A 22808-nucleotide genomic window follows, 5' to 3' on the forward strand; every position below is an offset into this window, starting at 1 on the left:
CGTATGGCGAGGCGAGGGGCAGCATGGGCCCTGGGCTGGGGGACCAGGCATCACACACAGGACAGGCCCCTGGGTCGGGCAGGGGGCCGGGCTCGGGGGGCTGGCAGGAGAGTCCTCCTGGGACCTCAGTGTCTGAGAGTCACAGAGGCTTCTGACGACCCTCCACCGTCAGCCTGCATGAGACTCCTCAGCCTGGGAGCTCGAACCGCTCTCCTTCCAGCAAACGCAGAGCCATTAGGCAGGGCCTGGGGGGCCTCGAGTCCTGCTCCGCCGGTCCCTCCCCACCCGAGGGGCTCAGGCATCCTGCCTCAGTCTCTCCACCTGCAAACCGGGCAGCGTCGTGAGGTTGGTGTGCTGGCCCGAGCGAGGGTGCCAGGCACCGCTCCTCCAGCCCCAGAATCTCCGGAGGGGGGGTCTCAGCGGGAGGACAGGGTCCTGAGTGCGGCGGGGGTCCAGGCGCACAAGGGGATGCAGACGTGGGGGTCTCCATCAGGAGAGGTGTTTGCTGGGAGGCCCAGGGGGTCTGTTTATGCCCTGGGTCGGCTCTGGGAGCCGTGTTTGGGTCACTTACGGAGTTAGTGTGTTCTCGAGCAGCTGGGGCCTGTACGTGAGCATGCGGGGGGAGGGGCCGTCACCTCTCACATCCCGCCATGCCCCTGTCTCTGAGCTGGAGGGGGCAGCCGACACCCAGGTACCCGGCTCTGAACAAGGTTTTCGGGGCGGCCTCTGGCCGCCCTGCCCAGTGGACTGGGCACTTCCTCGAGTGCTGCCAGCTGGAGACCCGGATTCCTGTCTGCTGCTTCCCCTGGAGTTGCCCCAGGGTCTGTCACCCTCCCTGGGCCTTGTGGACACTGGGAGAGTCCACCCTGAATCTCCCTCCTTGACCTTCCCCAGCACCTTGCGTGGAGCATGGCCTCGTGTCCCCGACCTGCCCACCCATGACCCTTTCTATGGGGCCTCGGGGCCGAGAACAGGCGGCTGAGAGCTCGGCAGAGTCCAGGAGGTTTGGTGGGGCCCTGCGGGGAGAGGGGGTCATGCCTGACCATCAGCGGAGGTGCCCCGGGGCCAGGTCAGGAGAGTGTCCAGCTGGAGAGTGCAGTGCCCTTCCGGACCGCGTGCGGGTTCCGTCTGGGAGGTGGGCCCAGAGCAGACGTGGGGGAGGCTGTCTGCAGGTCTGGCCTTGAGCCGTCAGCTTCGGGGGGGGCCAGCGACTGGGAGGATGGAACAGCTCTGGGCGTCACAGCCCTTTCCTCGTCCCCACTTTGCAGACAGGGTGCGTGAGGGTCAAGGGCCCTCCGTTTACTGGGTTCCGGTGCTCACCACCTCCCTGCTCACCCCTCCCGGCAGTGCAGGAGGCAGCCTTGGGGCTCCCAGAGGGAAGCCCACATCATGGGGGCTCCTGGCTCCAGCGGTGCCCAGGCTGGTGCCTGCCCGGAGCCATTCACACCGGGCCTCGGGGCTCCCGAGCCCGCAGTGAGGTAGACCACCTGGCCCGACAGCCGCGCCTTGTGGGCGGTCCCCGGCGCAGCTCTGTGCCTGGCTGGGTGCAGGTTTCACCTACGCTCTTTGGGGCTGGGAGTCTCTGATTCTGGGCCTGGGGATTGAGGCCCAGTAAGTGGCCAGAGTATCAGTTTCGTGTCTTCAAAAAATTATTTTTCAATTACACAAGTAAGGTGTAAGTATTTCTTTTTATGGAACAAGCATCGTAGAGAGGTTAAGCCCTCTTTGACCACGGCCTCCGTCGCAGTAGGTCCCTTACTATAGAGTCATGTGTGTCATTCCAGACCTTTTTGGGGTTTACATGCACACGTGGGCACCAGGGACCGTGAAAGCGCATGTGATTACTCTTCCCAGATCAGGGCTGAACCAGACAGGCTGGCTGCTCGGAGCAGCCAAGAGCCGAGCGCCGGGCAGGTGGACAGAGCCACTTGTCATCCAGTTCCTCCTTCGTTTGTTGAGCGAATTTGGTTGAATCCTGAGCGGAAGCTGACCTTCCTGGCGGGCGTGTCTGGTGGCCGTTGGGCCCCCCTGCAGACAACGGGGAGGGGGCGGAAGCAGCAAGGAAGGAGGGGCAGGTCGGAGACTCTGCAGACGCTTTGCTGGGCCTCAGAGGTGGCGTTCCCAGGGTGCGTGAGCAGCAGTGAACGTCCCGGCGAGGGGGCCCATGTGTGCAGACCACGGAGGGGGCGAGCGTGTGGGCAGGGGGGCGGCCGCCGAGGGTGAAGGCTTGTTGACTTTGTCCTCGTTCTTTGTTCTAAAACAAACATCACGTTTTGCTTCACCGGGGTCCAGCACAGGCGTGGAGAAAATCGCACCGCTGGTGAGCACGCAGTTTGGTGGGCCATCTCGGGATAGAGGGGTGTGTTAACCCGCCAGACGGAGGGCTCGCAGCCCCTCGGCTCCCCCGCCCCGCCCACTCCTCATGCCCCGATCTGCACTGCCTTTGTGTTGGCGGAACACGAGGACCTGCGTGCCCAGGACTGGAATTAGTGAAGGGTCGTAAGGGGCTGTCCTCCCTGGCTGCTGGGGTCTGAGATGACCCAGAGGTGCTGCTCAAGGCTGCAGGGGAGAGCTGGGGGCTGTAGGCGTGATTGAGAGACCCCCCCCCCAAGTGCAAGAGCCAGCGCACGGGGCCCATGCAGCAGGGTCAGCGTGGAGCCTTGGGCGGGGGACCTGTGGGACGTCCAGGGCTGTCCACGGCCGGGGGCAGGTGTGAGCCAGGTTATGGAGCCAGCCGCCGTCAGGGTGCTCTGGGAGTGGGTGACCAAAATCCCGAGCCATTCAGGGTCTCCCTGAAGAGGTCTGCAGGTCAGGCAGCTCCAGCCCTGTTCATCCCTTGGACTTGGTGTCCCCAGGGCCCTGGCCTTCTGTTCTCCTGGCGCCGTCCACCTTTGCTGACTTTGTCCCTGAGTAGCCCCTCGTGGTCGTCTGACCTGATGTGTCTAAAGCCCCTTCCCAACTCTCCTCGGCCGTGCCTGTGGCCCAGCCCAGGCGACCCCTTGCAGGAGGATGGGACCACCGCCCGCAGGCTCACCTCCTGCCGCCCCTGTGTGGGGTGGGGAGGGGCCTGGGCCTTGGAAGGGAGAGGACTTGGAGAGAAGGGAGAACCGAAGCAGGAGGGGGAGTCAGGGTTAGAGGGCAGGGGGTCATGACCTTGCTGTACTGCTGGCAGAAGCAGATCCGCGTGGACGGGGTGAGTCCAGGGAAGGGTGGGCGGGAGCGTGTGCCGGGGCCTCAGGTTCCTCGCGGGCAGCCTGACCTCCCCCGGCCTGGCTCCGTGTATCCTGGAACAGGGACTTTCTTGGCCGCGGACACGGCATCTTGGCAATGGCTGACCTTGGGTTTTCCTTTGAAAGCGTAACAGTCGTGGGCGAGTCGGTCCCACAGGTTCAAGGTTACTGTGGGCGCTGTGATGTCTGTGCCCACGTTGAAGAAGCAGAGATGGTTATTAGACCTTTGCAGCCTTCCTGTCTGGAGAAAGAAAATAAGTCCCTTTCATTTTTGTTTTTTGTTTTTTTGGTTTTTTTTTTTTGGCTGTGTTGGGTCTTTATTGCTGTGCGCGGGCTTTCTCTAGTTGCAGCGAGCAGGGGCTAAGTTGTGGCGCGTAGGCTTCTCATTGCGGTGGCTTCTCTTGCTGCGGAGCACAGGCTCTGGGCGTGCGGGCTCAGTAGTTGTGGCTCGCGGGTTCTAGAGCGCAGGCTCAGTAGTTGTGGCTCGTGGGCTCTAGAGCGCAGGCTCAGTAGTTGTGGCGCACGGGCTTAGTTGCTCCACGGCATGTGGGATCTTCCCAGACCAGGGCTCGAACCCATGTCCCCTGCATTAGCAGGCGGATTCTTATCCACTGCGCCACCAGGGATGCCTCCAGTCCCTTACGTTTGAAAAATGTAAAAGGTCAGGAGGGAGATGAGGAGCCCTCAGCGGAGGCCAAGATGGGGCAATCAGAGGTCAGCACAGGACAGGATGAGGCCCCGCCAGCCACGTGGAGACAGGGGTGTGCCCGTCACGTAGCGGGGGAGGGGTTCCCACGGGGAGTCACCCCGCACACAGCGGTCTCAGGTGCGGCAGCCAAGTTCAGTGGTGCCGGGAAAGAAGGGGGCTGAGAGAAGGGGGTTTACTTGCGGGGTGGGTACTCGGTCTTGTGTGTTGGTGGGAGGAGGGTGAGAGCGCCAGCCCCTGGGAGGGGGCTTCCCAGGCGGGAAGGGCCTCTGCTGGACAGGACGCAGCACCCCCCTGGCCGGTGACACGTTCCTTCCGCACTTTTCGGAGAGGAAGAAGGCTTGTTAACTCCACCAAAGCTGGGACTGGGTTCTCGACTTCCCAGCTTTGTAGAAAAGGTAAAGGAGAGGGAACCGTAACTGTGAGTCCCGGAAACTTCCCAGATCTCAGGACACCAAGGGGTCTTCAGAGGGCCTGGCCCGCCCCTTTGCTTCCAGGTCTCGTAAGACGCATTGTGGGGCGGCTCTTTTGATGACCCTCTGGGCCCCCGGGGTAGGGGGACTCTTGTCTTGGGGACGGGGAACCAGACCCCACGCCACCTGCCTCCCAGCTCACAGAGCAGCAGGGTTTCTAGGACCAGCTTCTGTGGAGGGTCACAGACAGCTCAGGCCCAGGGAGGCAAAAGCAGCTAGTCGGATCAGATGGGGTGTGAAAAATTGGTTGGGGTAGGGGCAGTCTAACTGCATGTTAAACAGGTAGGACTAGTTTCCCTTCACAAAGAAACGTCTTTTCGTTCTCTTGAAATGTGCTTGTGCTTCCCGTTCCTTCTTTTTACATTTTTACTTGTTTACAAGTGATAGAGACACATTCCATCAGTTTTCACAAATCCAGGGCCCCCACGTGACCTTGGGCCCCACCCATCGGCCTTGGGGCCGGGGAGTCCCTGCCCAGCCCAGATCGTCCTGCCGGCTCGCCTGTGAGAAATCCCATAAGAAATCCCCAACTTTGAAGTTGGGGGCTCATTCCTGTTTCTACAGATGTGCACACAGGACAAAGTAGTTCCCCGTCCGTGGGCACGGGCCCAGACCCGGTCTCCCGGCAGCCAGAGAAGGAAGGGGCTCCCTGGGCCACTGTTCACGGTTGATCATTACTCTGTTTAGTTTAAAGCCATTTAAGAAACTGGGTAGTTTTTTTCATTTTACAGGGAAGGAGGACTTGTCGAAGTATCTCTCGAGCAGTTCCCGAGAGGCACGGTACGTGTGCTTGGACTGACCCCCAGTTCTTTCCCCGCAGCACTGGCCCGTGTTCACGGAGGTGAAGGACCTGCTGACCTTGGTGCCGCCCCTGGTGGGCCTGAAGGGCAACCTGGAGATGACGCTGGCCTCACGCCTCTCCACCGCGGTGAGTGGACGTCTGCACATCTGACCTCCAGGTCTCCCCGTGGAGCTCGTGGGCGGGTGGGTTGGACTCTGAAAATCTGACGTCGTTGGGAGTTGTCCTGTCGTGTGGCTCTACCTGGTCACTCCTCCTGGCCATCACCCTGCTCTTCGGCCGGAGGCTGGGCTGCGGACGAGGCCCAGATGTCAGGGGCGCTGTGTCCTTGTGTCCCTTGTTCATGCTGGAGCCTGAGGCTGGTTCCACACACGACCCAGAAGCAGTGGCGAATGTCCTAGAATCCTCGTCACCAGGGTGTCCTCCTCTGGGCACTCTGTCACAGTTCCCAGCTTTGCTACTCTCCTCACCCTCCCACGGCATGGAAATCCCTTTTCTTCTGTTATGGGGATGGTCTCCTTTCTCTGTGAAAACGTCCTGATGCGCTGTGTTCTAGACACCGAGAGGTGGGCGATGCAGCTGGGGTGCTGGGGGGGTCCCTGGAGCCCGAGGCTGGAGAGAGAGGTGAGGGGTGGCCAGCTGAACAGCAGCCCCCAGAGATGTCCACGTCCTAACCCTTGGAGACTGAACGCTCCCTTACGTGGAGGTGTTTGCACATGATTAAGTTAAGGCCTTTGCGGTAGGAGATAATCCTGGATTGTCCAGGGGACCCGGTGTTGTCACAAGGGTCCTTACCAAGGGGAGGCGGGGTTGGAGGGAAATGTCAGACAGAAGAAGGAAGCAGAGTCGGGGGAGCAGATGCTTGCCGCCACCTGCAAAGATGAAGGAAGGGCCGTGAGCCAGGTGTAGCTCTACCTGCTGGAAACGGAAGGAAACAGCTGCCCCCCTGCATAGACCCTCTGCAGACCCCTGACCTCCAGAACTGAAAGAGAAGATGTTTGCATCATTTTCAGCCACTGAGTTTGTGGTAATTTGTCACAGCAAAGGCCGGACCGGGCAGTCTTGTGGGCCATTGAAATGTCTTAAGTGGCAGGTGACATGGTGCCCGTGTGTGTGCACATACACGTGTGCACACACGTAAGTGTGATTAAATGGGTTGGTGAGAGGGAAGAAATGTTGATGGTAATCCCTGCCGTGGTGGCATTTCAGGTTACATTTGTTTAATATAAATTTATTTTATTTATTTAGGCTGCGTTGGGTCTTCGTTGTGGTGCGCGGGCTTCTCATTGCAGTGGCTTCTCTTGTTGCGGAGCATGGGCTCTAGGCACGCGGGCTTCAGTAGTTGTGGCACGCGGGCTCAGTAGTTGTGGCTCACGGGCTCTAGAGCACAGGCTCAGTAGTTGTGGCACACAGGCTTAGCTGCTCTGTGGCATGTGGGATCTTCCCAAACCAGGGCTCGAACCCGTGTCCCCTGCATTGGCAGGTGGCTTCTTAACCACTGTGCCTTGGGTTACATTTTTATTTCATGGTGCTTAACTGCATATTAAACACTTCTGTGCTGTGATTGTGTCTTACAGTTATAATTTTTTTTAAATGCATAAAATGTGGAGGGGAGAAAAGAATGATTGGAACAATTCATCATCACAGCCTGTTTGAGGAGAACAGCCCCATTATCAGTGCAATAGAACCTTTAAAAGCATTCAAGGGCTTCCCTGGTGGCGCAGTGGTTAAGAGTCCACCTGCCAATGCAGGGGACATGGGTTCGAGCCCTGGTCTGGGAAGATCCCACATGCCACGGAGCATCTAAGCCCATGCGCCACAACTACTGAGCCTGCGCTCTAGAGCCCACAAGCCACAACTACTGAAGCCCGCGCGCCTAGAGCCTGTGCTCCACAGCAAAGAGAAGCCACTGCAATGAGAAACCCGCGCGCAACGAAGAGTAGCCCCCACTCGTCGCAACTGGAGAAAGCCCGCGCAGCAATGAAGACCCAACTCAGCCGAAAATAAATAAATAAATAAAATATATTTATAAAAAAAAAAAAAAAGAAGCTTTCAACACCCAACACTGTATTAATGTGTAAATCAATACAACAAAAACTCACAAATTTTAAGTGTACGGGTCAGTGACTTTTGACAAATATACACACTGACATAACTCCTATCCCAATCGAGATACAGAGCCTGCCACCCACAGTCCATCCCAGAAACCCCTGATCCACTTCCAATCTCTGTAGATTAGTTCTGCCTTCAAGACCCACTCATGATGTAAAAAATATTCTTAGTGCAACTTGAAATAGAAGAATATTTTATTTATATTGTTCTGGGTGTTTTAGCTAGTGTAATATGCCAAGAAAAGGAAATAAGACCCTTAAATAAATAAGAGGGAGCAAAACTTATTATTTGCTATTGATATGCTTATCTTCTTGGAAAACTAAGCAAATCAACTAGAAGAGTTTTAAAACTAATAATCTCAGTAAAGTGATCTGGTTTCAAAATATCTAGATGAAATTTAAAATAGACATTAACATACATGTGCAACTACATACTTCTGCACACACCATAATTGGTCATTACAAAATACAATTGAATTGTAAAATTGAATTGAAAAAATTGGAGAGAGATACCTTTCAAACAATGAACAAATTTTTTTTAGTTGTGCATATATATACATTCTTATTTTATATGTATATTCTTTTCCATTATGGTTTATCATAGGATATTGAATATAGTTCCCTGTGCTGTACGGTAGGACCTTGTTCTTTATCCATCCTATATATAAAAGCTTACATCTGCTAACCCCAACCTCCCACTGCACCCCTCCCCCAACCCCTTCCCCCTTGGCAACCAGCAGTCTGTTCTCTGTGAATCTGTTTCTATTTCATAGATTCATGTGTTATATTTTAGATTCCACGTATAAGTGATATCATATGGTATTTGTCTTTCTGTTTCTGACTTACTTCACTGGATCTCTAGTTGCATCATGTTGCTGAAAATGGCATTATTTCATTCTTTGTTATGACTGAGTAATATTCCACTATATATATATGTACCACATCTTCTTTTATCTATTCCTCTATCAATGGACATTTAGGTTGCTTCCATGTCTTGGCTATTGTAAATAGTGCAGCAATGAACATTGGGGTGCATGTATCTTTTTGAATTATAGTTTTGTCCGATATATGCCCAGGAGTGGGATTGCTGGATCATATGGTAGCTCTATTTTTAGTTTTCTGAGGAACCTCCATACTGTTCTCCACAGTGGCTGCACCAATTTACATTCCCACCAACAGTGCAAGAGGGTTCCCTTTTCTCCACACCCTCTCCAGCATTTACTGTTTGTGGATTTTTTGATGATGGCCATTCTGACTGGTGTGAGGTGGTACCTCATTGTAGTTTTGATTTGCATTTCTCTAATAATTAGCCATGTTGAGCATCTTTTCATGTGCCTATTGGCCATCTGTATGTCTTCTTCGGAGAAATGTCTATTTAGGTTTTCTGCCCATTTTTTGATTGGGTTGTTTGTTTTTTGTTGTTGTTGAGTTGTATGAGCTGTTTGTATATTTTGGAAATTAAGCCCTTGGTTGCATCATTTGCAAATATTTTCTCCAATTCTGTAGGTTGTCTTTTCGTTTTGTTTATGGTTTCCTTTGCTGTGCAAAAGCTTGTAAGTTTGATTAGGTCCCATTTCAAACTATGAACAAATTTTAAAACTTTTTCATACTGAAGCCTCAAAAAGAAATATGTGGGACCCATACAAATAAAATGACAAAACTCCATAAAGGGAAATAGAAATTTGGAGGGAGAGATGGAGTTTCTGATGGGAAAAATCAATGTTGTAAAGTTACCAGTTCTCCCTGTTTTTGTTTATAAAATTAATGCAGTTAATGCCAGAGAGATTTGGGGGAACATTTGACAGTATTATTTTAAAGTTTATCTGGAGGAATGAGTCAGAATAACCATGAAAATATCGGTAGGAAAAAGAGAAAGAAGACTAATGGTGAAATTTGATTTCCAGATTTTACAACATGATAAAAAGTTATAGTAAGAAAAATATTTTGCAGCCAGTCTCAATTGATATATCAGAGAACAAAACAGAACATCCAGAAATAAACTCAGACTTATACAAATACCATCTACTGTATGATAATATGACATTTTAAATCAATGAAAAGAGGGTGGATTATTAATAAGTGGTTCTGAGATAATTGGCTAATTCTTTAGAAGTAATTTTTATTTTATGTCATACATAAATGTATATTTTGAATACATGGAGTAATTTAAAGTAAAGCATGATACCAGAAAAACACATCAGTATTTTTAGAATTGGTGACAAGAAATGCTTTTTAAGTAGCAGAACAAATGCAGATCTCATAAAGGAGAGACGATGCCTGTCTCAGTTAAACTGGAAGCTACGTAATAATTTTAGTTCCTTGGGGCTGTCGTAACAAAGCACCACAGACCGAGTGGCTTAAACAACAGCAATGTATGGTCTCCAAGCTCTGGTTATAAGTCAGAGATGGAGCCTGGGCTGGGCTGGGCTGGCTCCCCCTGAGGGCATAGGGGGCTCTGCTCCAGGCCTTCCCCCAGCTCTGGGTCTGCTGTGATCACCACTGTTCCCTGGCCTGTAGATGCACTGCCCCAACCTCTGTCTTTGTCTTCATGTGGCTCTGCCTGTGTGCACATATGTCCAAATGTCCCCTTTCTATAAGGACAGCAGCCACGTTGGATTAGGTGCCCACCCTACCCCAGTGTGACCTCGTATAAACTAAGTACATCTCCAACCACCCTATTTCCAAATCAAGTCACTTACGAGGTTCTGGGGGTTCGGACTTCAAGTTCTGTTGGGGGGACACAGTTCTACCCGTACAGTTTCCTTGCACAAATTAAAAGGGGAATAACCCACAAGGGGAAGAGTTATACAAAATTAACAGAGCATCTGTATCCTCAAGTATCTAAGCAGCTCTTTTACATCAGCATGAAGACAGACCCTTTAATAGCAATGTGAACAAAGGGTATGAATCAAAATTTCATGTTCAGGGTAAGACTCCGGGCTCCCAATGCATGGGGCCCGGGTTTGATCCCTGGTCGGAGAACTCGATCCCATGTGCATGCCACAACTAATAAGTCTGCAGTGCCGCAACTAAGAGTCCACATGCCACAACTAAAAAAAAAAAAACCCCGCATGCCACAACTAAGACCTGGCACAGCCAAAATAAGTAATGAGAGAAATAAAATTTTAAAAAATATATTAAAAAAAGAAACTGCCAGAAAATTTTATGAAATCTCACCAGCAGTTTTTGAGATATTCAGTTTTTCTGCATCCTCACCAGTATTTGGTATTGTCTAGTTTTTATTTTAGCTGTTTTAATAAATATGTAGTGATATCTCATCTTGGTCTTAATTTGCATTTCCCTAATGACTAATAATGGTCATCTTTTCTCATGTGCTTCTTCGCCATCACATACCCCTTTGAGTGAAGCATCTATTCATATCTAATTACATTACTATTTTTACTCTTGAGTTTTGAGAGCTCTTTATAAATTCTATATATGAGTCTTTTGTCATATATGTGGTTTGCAAAAATTTTCTCCCATTCTCTGGCTTGACTTTTCACCCCCCTGAAAAGGTCTTTTAAAAATATTTTATTTTAATTTTAGTAAAATACACATAAATTTTACCATCTTAACTGATGTTAAGTGTGCATTTCTCCACGTCCTCCTCAGCCTTGTTATTTCCTGGGTTTTTGTTTTGTTTTGTTTTGTTTTTTGGGGGTGGTTGTTTGTTTTTCAACTAGTAGCCATCCTAATGGCTGTGATATTGATTTGTATTTCCCTAGTAATTAGTAATACTGAACATCTTTTCATGTGCTTTTTGCCATTTTTAATTTTCTTGGAGAAATGTCTATTCAAGTCCTTTACACATTTTTAAATGGGGTTTATTTATTGGTTGTTGAGCTGTAGGAGTTCTTTATGTATTCTGGAACTTAACCCTTATCAGACATATGATTTGCCAATAGTTTCTCCCTTTCTGTTGGTTTTCTATTCACTCTGTTGATTGTGTCCTTTGATGCACAAAAGTTTTAAATTTTGATGTAGTCCAGTTTATCTTTTTTTATTTTCTTACCTGTGCTTTTTGAGTCATATCCAAGAAATCATAACCAAATACAATGTCATAAGATTTTCCCCTCTGTTTTCTTATGAGAAGTTTATAGATTTAGCTCTAATGTTTAGATCTTTGATCCATTTTGAGTTAATTTTTGTATATGGTATTAGGTAAAGGTTCAACTTCATCCTTTTGTACGTGGCTGTCCAGATTTCCCAGCACCATTTGTTGAAAAGACTGTCCTCTCCCCATTGAATTGTCTTGGCGTGCTTGTCAAAAATTATTTGACCATATATGCCAGGGTTTATTTCTGGGGTCTCTGTTCTAGTCCGTTGGTCTTTGTGTCTTTATGGCAGTACCACACTGTTTCAAAGCCTGTAGCTTTGAAATAGGTTTTAAAATCAGGAAGTATGAGGCCTCCAACTTTGTTCTTTTTTTAAAATTTTTATTGAAATATAGTTGATTTACAATATTGTGTTAGTTTGAGGTATACAGTAAAGTGATTCAGTTATATATATATATATATATATATATTTATTTTTACATTCTCTACCATTATAGGTTATTACAAGATATTGAGTATAGTTCCCTGTGCTATACAGTAGGTCCTTGTTGGTTATCTATATAGTAGTATGTATATTTTAAGCACAAACTCCTAATTTATCCCTCTCTCCCCCTCCCCTTTGGTAACCATAAGTTTGTTTTCTATGTTTGTGAGTCATTTTCTGTTTTGTAAATAAGTTCATGTATCATTTTTTTTAGTTAGATTCCACATATGAGTGATACCTTGTGATATGTGTCTTTGTCTGTCTGTCTTACTTGGTATGATCATCTTTAGCTCCATCCATGTTGCTGCAAATGGCTTATTTCATTCTTTTTTATGGCTGAGTAATATTTCATTGTATATATGTACTACATCTTCTTTATCCATTCCTCTGTCGATGGACATCTAGGTTGCTTCCGTGTCTTGGCTATTGTAAAATAGTGCTGCCATGAACATTGGGGTCCATGTATCTTTTCTAATTATGGTTTTCTCCAGATATATGCCCAGGAGTGGGATTACTGGATCATATGGTAGCTCTATTTTTAGGTTTTTAAGGAACCTCCATACTGTTCTTCATAGTGGTTGTACCAATTTACATTCCCACCAACAGTGTAGAAGCATTCCCTTTTCTCCACACCCTCTCCAGCATTTATTATTTGTAGACTTTTTAATGGTGGCCATTCTGACTGGTGTGAGGTGATACCTCATTGTAGTTTTGATTTGCATTTCTCTAATAATTAGCAATGTAGAGCATCTTTTCATGTGTTTGTTGGCCATCTGCATGTCTTCTTTTGAAAAAATGTCTTTTTAGATCTTCTGCCCATTTTTTGATTGGGTTGTTTGTTTTTTTGATATTGAGCTGTATAAGCTGTTTGTATATTTTAGAGATTAATCCCTTGTCAGTTGCATCATTTGCAAATATTTTCTCCCAGTCTGTAGATGGGCTTTTTGTGTTGTTTATGGTTTCCTTTGCTGTGCAAAAGCTTTTAAGTTTAATTAGGTCCCATTTTTTTATTTTTGTTTTTATCTCCATTACTCTAGGAGACGGATCCAAAAAGATAGTGCTGTGATTTATGTCAAAAAGTGTTCTGCCTATACCTTCCTCTAGGAGCTTTATAGTATCTGGTCATACATTTAATCCATTTTGAGTTTATTTTTGTGTTTGGTGTTAGGGAATGTTCCAGTTTCATTCTGTAGCTGTCCAGTTTCCCAGCACAACATATTGAAGAGACTGTCTTTTCTCCACTGTATAGTCTTACCTCCTTTGTCATAGATTAATTGACCATAGGTGCGTGGGTTTATTTCTGGGCTTTCTATCCTGTTCCATTGATCTATATTTCTGTTTTTTGTGCCAGAATCACACTGTTTTGATTACTGTAGCTTTGTGGTATAGTCTCAAGTCAGGGAGCCTGATTCCTCCAGCTCCGTTTTTCTTTCTCAAGATTGCTTTGGCTCTTCGGGGCCTTTTGTGTTTCCATAGAAATTAAAATTTTTTTTGTTCTAGTTCTGTGAAAAATGCAGTTGGTAATTTGATAGGAATTGCATTGAATCTGTACATTGCCTAGGATACTATAGTCATTTTGACAATATTGATTCTTCCAATCCAAGAACATGGTGTATCATTCCGTTTGTCTCATTTTCAATTTCTTACATCAGTGTCTTACACCTTTTGGAGTACAAGTCTTTTGCCTCCTTAGGTAGCTTTATTCCTAGGTATTTTATTCTTTTTGGTGCAATGGTAAATGGGATAGTTTCCCTAATTTCTCTTTCTGACCTTTCATTGTTAGTGTATAGAAATGCAACAGATTTTTGTGTATCAATTTCATGTACTGCAATTTTACCAAATTCACTGATGAGCTGTAATAGTTTTCTGGTAGCACCTTTAGGATTATCTGTGTATAGTATCATGTCATCTGTAAACAGCGACAGTTTTACTTTCTCTTTTCCAATTTGGATCCCTTTTATTTCTTTTTCTTCTCTGATTGCCATGGCTAGGACTTCCAAAACTATGTTGAATAAAAGTGGTGAGAGTGGACATCCTTGTCTTGTTCCTGATCTTAGAGGAAATGCTTTTCACTGTTGAGTATGACGTTAGCTGTGGGTTTGTCATATGTGGACTTTATTATGTTGAGGTAGGTTCCCTCTGTGCCCACTTTCTGGAGAGTTTTTATCATAAATGGGTGTTGAGTTTTGTCAAAAGCTTTCCTGCATCTATTGAGATGATCATATGGTTTTTATTCTTCAGTTTGTTGATGTGGTGTATCACATGATTGATTTGCAGAATTGAAAAATCCTTGCATCCCTGGGATATACCCCACTTGATCACGGTGTATGATCCTTTTAATGTATTGTGTTTCTTTTTGGTTTTTTTTATTTAATTTTTTTAAAATTAATTAATTTTATTTTATTTTTGGCTGTGTTGGGTCTTCGTTTCTGTGCGAGAGCTTTCTCTAGTTGCGGCGAGCAGGGGCCACTCTTCATCGCGGTGCACGGGCCTCTCACTATTGCGGCCTCTCTTGTTGCGGAGCACAGGCTCCAGACGCGCAGGCTCAGTAGTTGTGGCTCACGGGCCCAGTTGCTCCGCGGCATGTGGGATCTTCCCAGACCAGGGCTCGAACCCGTGTCCCCTGCATTGGCAGGCAGATTCTCAACCACTGTGCCACCAGGGAAGCCCTTAATGTATTGTTGAATTCAGATTGCTAGTATTTTGTTGAGGATTTTTGCGTCTATGTTCATCAATGATATTGGCTGGTAATTTTCTTTTTTTGTGGTATCTTTGTCTGGTTTTGGTATCAGGGTAATAGTGGCCTCATAGCACATGGGCTCTTCATTGCGGTGCACGGGCTTCTCTCTAGTTGTGGCACGCAGGCTCCGGAGTGCACGGGCTCAGTAGTTGTGGCGCACAGGTTTAGTTGCCCTGCGGCATGTGGGATCTTAGTTCCCTGACCAGAGATCGAACTGGCGTTCCCTGCATTGCAGGACCAATTCTTAACCACTGGACCACCAGGGAGGTCCCTTTGTTGGGAGTTTTTAAATCACAGATTCAATTTCAGTACATGTGATTGGTCTGTTCATATTTTCTATTTCTTCCTGGTTCAGCCTTGAGAGATTGTACCTTTCTAAGAATTTGTCCATTTCTTCCAGGTTGTTCATTTTATTGGCATATGGTTGCTTGTAGTAGTCTCTTATGATCCTTTGTATTTCTGTGGTGTCTGTTGTAACTTCTCCTTTTTCATTTCTAATTTTATTGATTTGGGCCCTCTCCCTTTTTTTCTTGATGAGTCTGGCTAATGGTTTATCAATTTTGTTTATCTTTTCAAAGAACCAGCTTTTAGTTTCTTTCATCTTTGGTATTGTTTTCTTCGTTTCTAGTTCATTTATTTCTGCTCTGATCTTTATGACTTCTTTCCTTCTACTAACTTTGGGTTTTGTTTGTTTTTCTTTCTCTAGTTGCTTTAGGTGTAAAGTTAGGTGGTTTGTTTGATATTTTTCTTGTTTCCTGAGGTAAGCTTGTATTGCTATTACCTTCCCTTTAGAACTGCTTTTGCTGCATCCCATAGGTTTTGGATCATTGTTTTTTTCATTTTCATTTGTCTCTAGGTATTTTTTTGTTTCCTCTTTGATTTCTTCAGTGATCGATTGGTTGTTTAGTAGCATATTGTTTAGACTCCACGTGTTTGTTTTTTACAGTTTTTTCCTTGTTGTTTATTTCTAATCTCATAGCGTTGTGGTTGGAAAAGATGCTTGATATGATTTCAGTTTTCTTAAATTTACCAAGGCTTGCTTTGTGGCCCAGCATGTGGTAGACCCTGGAGACTCTTCTGCATGCACATGAGAAGAATGTGTATTCTGCTGCTTTTGGATGGAATGCTCTATAAATATCAATTAAGTCCATATGGTCTAATGGGTGATTTAAGGCCTGTGTTTCTTTATTGATTTTCTTTCTGAATGACCTATCCATTGATGAAAGGGGGGTGTTGGGACTTTCCTGGTGGCCCAGTGGTTAAGACTCCACGCTCCCAATACAGGGGGCCCAGATTCGATCCCTGGTCAGGAAACCAGATCCCTCGTGTGTGTCGCAACTAAGTGTTCACATGCTGCAACTAAGGAGCCTGTGAGCCACAACTAAGGAGCCCACTTGCCCCAACTAAGGAGCCCACATGCTGCAACTAAGGAGCCTGCTGGCTGCAACTAAGACCCGGCACAACTTAATTAATTAACTAATTAATTTTAAAAGAACAGTAGGTATTAAAAAAAAGAAAACATGCTATAAAGAAAAAGAAAGTGGGGTGTTAAAGCCCCCACTATTATTGTGTGACTCTCGATTTCTCCCTTTATGGCTCTTAGTGTTTGCCTTACATATTGAGGTGCTCCTCTGTTGGGTGCGTATCTATTTACAATTGTTATGTCTTCTCCTTGGATTGATCCCTTGATCATTATGTAGTGTCCTTCTTTGTCTCTTATAATAGTCTTTATTTTAAAGTCTATTTTGTCTGATAAGAGTATTGCTATTCCAGCTTTCTTTTGATTTTCATTTGCATGGAATATGTTATTCCATCACCTCACTTTTAGTCTGTATGTGTCCCTAGGTCTGAAGTGGGTCTCTTGTAAACAGCATATATACAGGTGTTGTTTTTGTACCCATTCAGCCATTCTGTGTCTTTTGGTTGGAGCATTTAATCCATTTACATTTAAGGTAATTATCGATATGTATGTTCCTATTGCCATTTTCTTAATTTTTTTGGTTTGTTCTTGTAGGTCTTTTTTCTTCCTTTACTCTCTTTTTCTCTTCTCTTTTGGTTTGATGACCATCTTTAGTGTTCTGTTTGGGTTGTGTTTCCTTTTTTGTGTTTGTATCTATTATAGTTTTTGGGTTTGCTGTTCCCAGGAGGTTTTGTTATTGCCGTCTATATACGTACGTGGTTATTTTAAGCTGCTGGTTGCTTTCCTGCCTAGAGAAGTTACTTTAGCATTTGTTGGAAAGCTGGCCTGGGGGTGCTGAATTCTCTTAGCTTTTGCTTGTCCGTAAAGCTTTTGATTTCTCCGTCAAATCTGAATGAGAGTCTTGCTGGATAGAGTATTCTTGGTTGTAGGTTCTTCCCTTTCATCACTTTATATATATATCATGTCACTCCCTTCTGGCCTGCAGAGTTTCTTCTGAGAAATCAGCTGATAACCTTATGGGAGTTCCCTTGTATGTTATTTGTTGTTTTTCCCTTGTTGCTTTTAAAGTTTTTTCTTTGTCTTCAATTTTTGTCAGTTTGATTACTGTGTATCTTGGCGGCATGTTCCTCCTTGGGTTTATCCTTCTTGGGACTCTCTGCACTTCCTGGACTTGGGTGACTGTTTCCTTTCCCATGTTAGGGAGGTTTTCAGTGATTATCTCTTCAAATCTTTTCTCAGGTCCTTTCTCTCTTCTGCTTCTGGGGCCCCTATAATGCAAATGATGGTGCATTTAATGTTGTCCCAGAGGTCTCTTAGACTCTCTTCGTTTCTTTTCATTCTTTATTCTGCTCCTCAGCAGTTATTTCCACCATTCTGTCTTCCAGTTCACTTATCCGTTGTTCTGCCTCAGTTATTCTGCTATAGATTCCTTCTAGTGTATTTTTCATTTCAGTTATTGTATTGTTCATCTTTGTTTGTTTGTTCTTTAGTTCTTCTGGGTTTTTGTTAAACATTTCTAGTATCCTCTCAATCCTTGCCTCCATTCTTTTTCTGAGATCCTGGATCATCTTCACTATCATTATTCTGAATTCTTTTTCCAGAAGGTTGCCAATCTCCACTTCACTTAGTTGACTTTCTGGGGTTTTATCTTGTTGCTTCATCTGGGACATATTCCTCTGCCATTTCATTTTGTCTAACTTTCTGTGATTGTGGTTTCTGTTCTGCAGGCTGCAGGATTATATTCTTTCTGCTTCTGCTGTCTGCCCTCTGGTAGATGAGGCTATCAAAGAGGCTTTTGCAAGCTTCCTGATGGGAAGGACTGGTGGTGGGTGGAGCGGGTCTTGTCCCTCTGGTAGGCAGAGCCATGCTCAGTAAAACTTTAATCTGCTGATGGGTGGGGCTATTTTCCCTCCCTGTTAATTGTTTGGCCTGAGGTGACCCAGCACTGGAGCCTACAGGCTATATGGTGGGGCTAGTGGTGGCCTCCAGGAGGGCTCACGTCAGTCAGTGCTTCCCAGAACTGCTGTTGCCAGTGTCTTTGTCCCTGCAGTGAGCTTCAGCTGCCCTCCCCATCACCTCTGCAGGAGACCCTCCAATACTACCAGGTAGGTCTGGCCCGGTCTCTTATGGGCTTTTTACCCCTGGGTCCTGGTGCGCACAAGACTTTGTGTGTGCCCTCCAAGAACTGAGTTTCTGTTTCACCCTGTCCTGTGGTAGTCCTGCATTCAAACCCTGCTGGCCTTCAAAGCCAGATTCTCTGGGGACTCCTCCTCCCGTTACCGGATCCCCAGGCTGGGGAAGCCTGATGTGGGGCTCAGAACTCTCACTCCCATGGGAGAACTTCTGTGATATAATTATTCTCCAGTTTGTGAGTTACCCACCCAGCAGGTATGGGATTTGATTTTATCATGATTGCACCCCTCCTACTGTCTCGTCGTGGCTTCTTCTTTGTCTTTGGATGTAGGGTATCTTTTTTTTTTTTTAGGTTCCAGCATTTTTTAGTCGTTGGTTGTTCAGCAATTAGTTGTGATTTTGGTGTTTTCATAAGAATGGGGTGAGCTGACGTCCTTCTACTCCGCCATCTTGAACTAATCTCCCAAACAAACTCTTAATATGTCCTGCATAGGTGAGTTGGCACCTTTGGAACAAGGGGCCACTTACACCTATCATTCTAAGAGATCACCAGTCTGTCTTGGAGTCCTTCTTACTTGTGTGTATATCTGTTGTAGATTTTTGGTTTGCGGTTACCATGAGATTTTACTCTAGCAGTCTATATATATACATGATTGTTTTTAGGTTGCTGATCTGTTAATTTCCAATACATTTCTGATATCCTGCATTTATACTTTCCTCCTCTCATGATTTTGGTTTAGATATATACTTGTGTGTGGATGATTTCCTACTTTCACTCTCTGTTTGCCTTTACCAGTGAGCTTTTCCATTCGCGATTTTCTTGTTTCTAGTTGTAGCCTTTTCTTTTCTGCTTGAAGAAGTTCCTTTAGCATTTGTTGTAAAGCTGGTTTGGTGGTGCTGAATTCTTTTAGCTTTAGCTTGTCTGTAAAGCTTTTATTTCTCCATTGAATCTGAATAAGACCCTTGCTGGATGGAGTATTCTTGGTTGTAGGTTTTTCCCTTTCATCACTTTAAAGATATCGTGCCACTCCTTTCTGGCCTGCGGAGTTTCTGCTGAAAAATCTGCTGATAACCTTTTGGGGGTTCCTTTGTTATTTGTTGCTTTTCCCTTGTTGCCTTTAATATTTTCTCTTTCTCTTTAATTTTCGTCAGTTTGATTACTATATGTCTTGGCATGTTCTTACTTGGGTTGATCCTGTATGGTACTCTGTGCTTCCTGGACTTGGGTGACTGTTTCCTTTCCCATGTTAGAGAAATTTTAAGCTATTATCTCTTCAAATATCTTCTCAGGCCCTTTCTCTCTCTCATCTTCTTCTGGAACCCCTATAACTCGAATGTTGGTGCATTTGACATTGTCCCAGAGGTCTCTTAAACTGTCCCTGTTTCTTTTCATTCTTTTTCTTTATTACATTCTGAGACAGTGGTTTCCACCGCTCTGTCTTCCAGCTCACTTAACCATTCTTCTGCCTCATTTATTCTGCTCTTGATTCCTTCTAGTGTATTTTTCATTTCATTTATTGTATTCCTCAACTCTGGTTGTTCTTTATTTTTTCTAATTCTTTGTCAAAAACTTCTTGTAACTTCTCAGTCAGTGCCTCCATTCTTTCCCTGTGTTCTTGGATCATCTTTATGATCATTACTCAGAACTCTTTCTTGAGCAGATTGCCCATCTCCACTTCACTTAGTAGTTCTTCTGGGGTTTTATCTTGTTCCTTTGTCTGGAACATATTCCTTTGCCATCTCATTTTGTTTAAATTTCTGTTTGTATTTTTATGTATGTAGTAGCTTAGTTACATTCCTCAACCTTGGAGAAGTGGCCTCTGTAGGGGATGTTCTATGTGTCCCAGCAGTGCTCTCCCCTCTCGTCACCCAAGGGCCAGGGACAAGCTAGTCCCAGGGTAGGTTCTGACCCATGTTTTCAGACTCAGTTCTGTAGGCTTCAGGATCGTAGTTTCCTTCCTTCTGGTGTCTGCCCCCTAGTTGGTAAGCCTGGTCTAGAGGCTTGTGCAGGCTTCCTGGTGGGAGCCTGCCCACTGGTGAGTGGAGTTGGGTCTTGGCCCTCTGGTGGGCAGGGCCATGTCAAGGGGCATGTCTAGAGGTGGCTGTGGGTTCAGAAAGTGTTTAGGCAGCCTGTCTGCTGATGGGTGGGGCTGTGTTCTGCCTGTTGGTTGTTTGGCCTGAGGCGTCCTAGCATTGGGGCCTACAGGCTGTTGGGTGGGGCCAGGTCTTGGTGCTAACGTCCCAAGCAAGATATCAGCCTTCAGATGCATACTCCTGGATATGTTAACCACCAGCTTTTATGTCCCAGGAGAGAGCCACAGCTGCCCAAGAGACCCTCCAAGACCAGCAGGTAGGCCTAGCCCAGGCTCCTTTGGAGTCACTGCTTTTGTGCTGGGACCTGGTGCTCAAGGGACTTTGTGTGCACCCTCCAAGAGTGGAGTCTCTGTTTCCCCAAGTCCTGTGGAGTTCTTGAGATTAAGACCTGCTGGCCTTCAAAGCCAAATGCTCTGGGGGCTCCTCCTCCCAATGCCAGATCCCCACGCTGGGGAGCCTGATGGTGGGGCTCAGAACTCTCACTCCCATGGGAGAACTTCTGTGATATAATTATTCTCCAGTCAGTGGGTCATCCACCCTGGGGGGTATGTGATTGGATTATATTGCAAGTATGCCCCTCCTACTGTCTCATTGTGATTTTTTCTTTGTCTTTGGATGTAGAATATCTTTTTTGGTAATGTTTCAGTCTTTTTTATTGATGGTTGTTCAACAGTTAGTTGTGCTTTTGGTGTGCTCATGGGAGGAGGGGAGCTCAAGGTCTTCTACTCCGCCATCTTGTCTTCTCCAACCTGGTTTGTTTTTTTAAGATTGTTTTGGCTTTGGGGGGTGTCTCTTGCGACTCCATATGAATTTTTAAATGAATTTTTTCTATTTTTGCCATTGGGTTTTTGATAGGGATTGCATTAAACCTGTAGATTGCTTTTGGTAATATTGACATCTTAACAATATTGTTTTCCAACCCGTGAACATAGGATATCTTTCCATTTATTGGTGTCTTTCAAAATTTCTTTCAGTGACATTTTGAGCATACAAGTCTTTCACCTCCTTTGTCAAGTTAATTCCTAAGTGTTTTTTTCTTTTTGGTGTTACAGTAAATGAAAGTTAAATTGCTTAATTAATTTTTTCTTCAGATTGTTCATTGTTAGTAAAGAGGCACACAAGTGGGTGTTTTTTGTTTCTGTTGTTGATTTTATATTCTGTGACTTTGATGGATTGCTTTATTAGTTCAGTTTTTGTGCAATCTTTAGGGTTTTCTACATATAAGATCATGTCATCTGTGAGTAGAGATAATTTTACTTCTTTCTCTCCAATTTGAATGTCTTTTCTTTCTTTTTCTTGCCTAATTACTCTGGTTAAGACTTCCAGGACTGTGTTGAATAAAAGTGGTGAAAGTGGGTATCCTTGTTTTACTTGATCTTAGAGGAAAAATTTCAGTATTTCACCATGAGTGTTATGTTAGTTGTGGGCTTTTGATATATAGCTTTTATTATATTGGGGTAGTTTCCTTCTATTCCTAGTTTGTTGAATGCTTTTATTATGGAAAAGTTGAATTTTGTCAAATGCTTCTTCTGCATCAATTGAGATGATGGCATGGTTTATTTTCCTTCATTTTGTTAATAGAGTATACTGCATTGATCAGTTTTCATATGAACTAGCCTTGTATTCCAGGAATAAATCTCTTTTGGTCATGGTGTACAGTAATTTTAATGTGCTCTTGAATTCTGTTTGCTAGTATTTTATTGAGGATTTTTGTGTCAGTATTCATAAGGGATATTACTCAGTGGTTTTCTTGTAGTGTCTTTGTCTGGCTTTGGTATCAGTGTAAATCCGTCCTCACAGAATGAGTTTGGAAATGTTGCCTCCTCTGCAATTGCTTTGGAAGAGTTTGAGGAGGATTGATGTTGATTCTTCTTTAAATGTTTGGTAAAATTCACCAGTAGAGCCATCTGGTCCTGGGCTTTTCTGTATTGACAGGTTTTTGATTACCAATTCAATCTCCTTACTAGTTATGGGTGTGTTCAGAGCTTCTATTTCTTCATGATTTAGACTTGGTCAATTGTGTATTTCTAGGAATTTATCCTTTTCATCTAGGTTGTCCAATTTGTTGGCATATAATCATTAAAGTACTCTCTGATAATACTTTTTATTTCTGTAAATTGAGTAATAATGTCTTCTCAGTTCTACTTTTAGTTATGTGAGTCTTTTCTTTTTTCCCTTAATCAGTCTAGCTTAAGGTTTGATCCGTTTGTTGATCTTTTTGAAGAAACAGCATTTGTTGATTTTCTCCATTGTTTTTCTATTTTCTGTTTATCCCTAATATTTATTTTTCCCTCTATTTTTTTTATTGGAGTATAGGTGATTTACAATGTTAGTTTCTGCTGTACAGCAAAGTGAGTCAGTTATTCATACACATGTTATCCACTCTTTTTTAGATTCTATTCCTCTATAGGTCATTACAGAGTACAGAATAGAGCTCCCTGTGCTGTTTAGTAGGTTCTTATTAGTTATCTATTCTATATACAGTAGTGTGTATATGTCAATCCCAATCTCCCAATTTATCCCTCCCCTCCCCTTTCTCGCCTGGTAACCACAAGTCTGTTTT

At 45.2% G+C, this 22808-nt stretch overlaps 1 protein-coding gene across 3 annotated transcripts in view; it reads left to right on the forward strand.

Moving 5' to 3' along the window:
• SLC41A3 (solute carrier family 41 member 3) overlaps window positions 1-22808 on the forward strand; it is a 62362-nt gene that overhangs the window by 17611 nt on the left and 21943 nt on the right. For all 3 annotated transcript variants that reach the window (XM_068558618.1, XM_068558620.1, XM_068558619.1), the window contains exon 3: window positions 5230-5337. In XM_068558618.1, the coding sequence (XP_068414719.1) occupies window positions 5230-5337 (108 nt within the window). The remainder of the gene's footprint in view (window positions 1-5229; window positions 5338-22808) is intronic.

This window comes from Eschrichtius robustus, chromosome 12, assembly GCF_028021215.1.
Source record: "Eschrichtius robustus isolate mEscRob2 chromosome 12, mEscRob2.pri, whole genome shotgun sequence".
Classification (NCBI taxonomy): Eukaryota; Metazoa; Chordata; class Mammalia; order Artiodactyla; family Eschrichtiidae; genus Eschrichtius; species Eschrichtius robustus.